The 3610-nt window shown below is 44.8% G+C and overlaps 1 protein-coding gene across 6 annotated transcripts in view; it reads left to right on the forward strand.

Moving 5' to 3' along the window:
- PLEKHA4 (pleckstrin homology domain containing A4) overlaps positions 1-2830 on the forward strand; it is a 28790-nt gene extending 25960 nt beyond the window's left edge. For 5 of the 6 annotated variants that reach the window (XM_033959881.1, XM_033959879.1, XM_033959878.1 and 2 more), the window contains one exon: positions 1114-2830. In XM_033959881.1, the coding sequence (XP_033815772.1) occupies positions 1114-1598 (485 nt within the window). In that variant the 3' untranslated portion in view covers positions 1599-2830. The remainder of the gene's footprint in view (positions 1-1113) is intronic. The other variant, XM_033959883.1, reaches the window with a different exon arrangement.
- The last annotated feature ends 780 nt before the right edge of the window (positions 2831-3610 follow it).

Below are 3610 nucleotides of genomic sequence, written 5' to 3' on the forward strand. Positions count from 1 at the left end.
CACAGATGCAAAAAGGGTGGAAAATGATAAATAATACATTGAGCGAGAGCGTACGTTACTTTACATTACATTTATCAATTTCTATTCCACCATATCCTTACAGGTCTAGGCGGATAACAACAAGAAAAATCACAAAATCATAAATTAGCATATTTCCTAAATAGCAATTTTTAATCTTTTCATCCGAAAGACTTTATAATCTGGCGTAGAAAGTAAAATTCTGAATACAGTTTCTTCCAGTTTTAAGGCTTCCTTCTAGCATGTGTAATATTAAATTTAAAAAACTAACATGTGAGAAGATACTAAATGAAAGGGAAGTGTTTATACAGTACCAGCAAAAAATAACTTATGCAATTTACAGACATAAAGTATGAGAACTGAAAGAACGAACCTTGTGAAAAGTGGGTGACCGCTAACCACAATATCACAGGGTTCAACCTTACTGCTATTTCATGAAAGGTTTGCCAGTAGGAAAAGTGAACATAAGAATAGCCTTACTGGGTCAGACCAATGGTCCATCAAGCTCAGTAGCCCGTTCTCACGGTGGCCAATCCAGGTCACTAGTACCTGGCCAAAACCCAAGCTGTAGCAATATTCCATGCTACCAATACAGGGCAAGCAGTGACTTCCCCCATGTCTTTCTCAATAACAGACTATGGACTTTTCCTCCAGGAACTTGTCCAAACCTTTCTTAAAACCAGCTGGGATACAAATATTTTAAAAACATGTTACTGATATTGATTTTTTTTTCAATGGTCTGTATGGATTTTTATATTCTTTCTTAATTATTTATTGGACTCAACAAAAGCTATAGTGCCGAAACACATCCTGTGTCGAGTCCATACCACTCTACCATTGTACATTATAAGGTGTTTTAGAAGGAAAGTTTTTATCCTGACCCCCAGTGACACTAAATTCTTCCAAATTCCCCATGGCAAGGAGTTCATCAGTCTATTTGCATTGCATAAAAAGATGAGAGGCAGTGGGATAAAGGCACAGCTTTTCATGCCTTGGCTCATGTTTCTTATGCACTCTGCTCTGTGAATTGATATATAAAGTCATTTTTTGTGGCCTGAATTTAAAAATCTGTATCTCCCTTCTTGTCTCTTGCAGCCAGAGCTTTAACTAATGATTCTAGCACCGAGAATGACTCCTGGACACTGGAGAGATCCAAATGTTGGAGGCCCACTTCACAGCAACCTGACCCACAGTCTGGAGCCACAATCCGTCCTACAGAGGCAGAATATGAAAACTTGTACAGTCAAACCACAGAAAGCGACCCTCAGCTTTTCCAGTGCTTGGATGGCATTAACAGCATTCCCGATGAGGAGGGTCCTAAAGATTTTGATGCTAACAGAGGCTATTGCCAAGAGCAGATTATGGAGAAAGGAAGCAGGGGTCAGGAAGGCGCAGTGATGGGGGGAGAGTTGGACCAGGTTGCTAAATGGGTCTCAGAATGCAATGGAGAGGGTGGGCCTGGCAGTCTCCATTGGGAGGATACAGGCCCTACTTGGATGAAATTAGACAAAGCGCTTGGGTACCTGAAAGATATAGGGGAACACCCAGTCCGGGTCACCCTACTTCAGTCCAGCTTCTAGCGGGCTGTCTGATGAGCTGTGAGAGAAGAGGGGAACAGAAGAAACAGGTGTTTGAGAGGGAGTGTGTCTGAGAGAAATTTAGGAGGGAGCAAGTTTGAGAAATGGGAAAAATGAAACAAGTAGAGAAAGATGGACAGAGTGAGAGTGAGAGTGTGTCAGATAGAGAAAGAGAATGTGTTAGAGTTTGAAAGAGGAAACGTGAAGCAGAAAGGCAGAAAGTGTATTTGAGAAAGACAGAGAGAGAGGATGAGGCACATATATTCTCCATTGTGAATGAAAGATAGAGGGGTTGAGGTAAACCATTTGGGGAGAGGCTTTAATTACCAGGGAATAAAGGTGCAACTCTTTAGGAAAATGTGAGATGGGGAGGATTATAAGAAAATAATAAAATGGAAGTAGTACTGGAGGAGAGCACATACTGTATATACAGTATATAGAGGAAGTGTGTTGAGGCTGCTCTAGATCTGAGATAGGCCAATTCCCAACGTGTCATGAGGACCGACTTTGACACCTGTGATCTAGGGTGTTCAAAGCAGAGTTGCCGGTAGAGAGGTTCAACACAGAGAACGACGGAAGCAGACATGTGCTGTGGGTTGTGGCTTTTTTTTTTTTAATGATAATCTGAGGCAGTGGTTTCGGTACAATGCCTTTCATGATGTGTGCTTGCCAAGTTAAAGTGAAAGAGAGGAAATCAATAGCAAGAAGACTTCCTACTGTGGATAATGTTTCTGGGTCATGTGAGATGAGCTGGTCCCTGGTGTGCCTGTTCCCCTGTCACATCCAAGAAGGTGGAAGGAACACACCTTGAAATGATTCCTAACTCTAATCCCATTTGCTCAAGGATTGGACTCACAAGCAGAACCAGTGGATGGAAAATTTGTATAGAGAATAAAACCTCATCCAGGTGCTGACCCTGAGCCCAGGGCTGCTGGAGTCAGTGTCTCCGCATTTGCTACTGCCCTCTCTGATGGCTTGTTGGCCTCTAGCACTTCACCCAACTTCCAGACAACCTGGCCTTTAACATTTTGCTGACAAAATGGTGTTTTTCTTAGTATTGTAAACAGTGATTGGGGAATAAAAGGCTTTCGCTCCCCTCCTCACCTGTCCTCCCTCCAAAGTCCTTTATCCTGTGTGAAGATGGAGGGAAGTTGGTGAGAGAGGAAAGACGGACAGAGGCAATTTGGACAGTTCAATACTCTGTTTCTTATACATTTTAGTTTCTGTTGCTGAAATAAATCAGTATTGTGTGTTGAAAAGTGGTTGTGATATCAAATATTTTCCATGGAATGGGAATTGGGATTTGGCTGGAGAGAAGCCTCATCCTGGCCCTCCCTGAATGAACTCTGTCCCAGGAGTGATGAATCCCCTGGTGCTGTGCCAGCTGGTGTCAACTGGGGGAGGCTCTTTGGAGACTGCTGGAGGATGAAGGATATGGGGCAGAGCTGCCAAGCTCCTCATTGCAGGAGGGAGGCTTTTTGGCCAGTCCTGGATTTGAAGAGCTAGAATCAGGGCCTACAAAAGGACACTTGCTTAAATCCAGTACTGGCATAAAGGTGTCCCTCCTGGAACAGGTAACTTGTCTGCACACACAGCTGCCCCTCACTGTGTTGTCTACAGGTAGTTTCAGAAATGCCAAGTTGCCCAGTTCCAGCTGTAGGCTTTTTGGCCAGTCCTGGGATGAAACTTCCGTCCCAAAGCAGTGTGGGATTTGTAGTGCCTGATCCTGCTCAGTGTGCAAGTCCCACAAGGCATCCCATGATGGAGGTGGTGAAAAATCCAGGACTGCCCCAATCTCCAACCTGGAACTGAGGAATTTGGCATCTCTCAGAGTTTGTCGTTCTCTTCCGGACTCCATTTCCCGTCCTGCCCCGGGCCTTCGAGTCTGGGCTGGCATTTTGCCGTCCCTTCCGGACTCGGCTTCCCGTCCTGCCCTGGGCGGACGTTTCCCGGCGCTTCCGGACTCCATTTCCCGTCCTGCCCAGGGCCTCCGAGTCTGGGCTGGCATTTTGTCG

The sequence above is a fragment of the Geotrypetes seraphini genome, chromosome 10 (assembly GCF_902459505.1).
Source record: "Geotrypetes seraphini chromosome 10, aGeoSer1.1, whole genome shotgun sequence".
In the NCBI taxonomy this organism is placed as follows: Eukaryota; Metazoa; Chordata; class Amphibia; order Gymnophiona; family Dermophiidae; genus Geotrypetes; species Geotrypetes seraphini.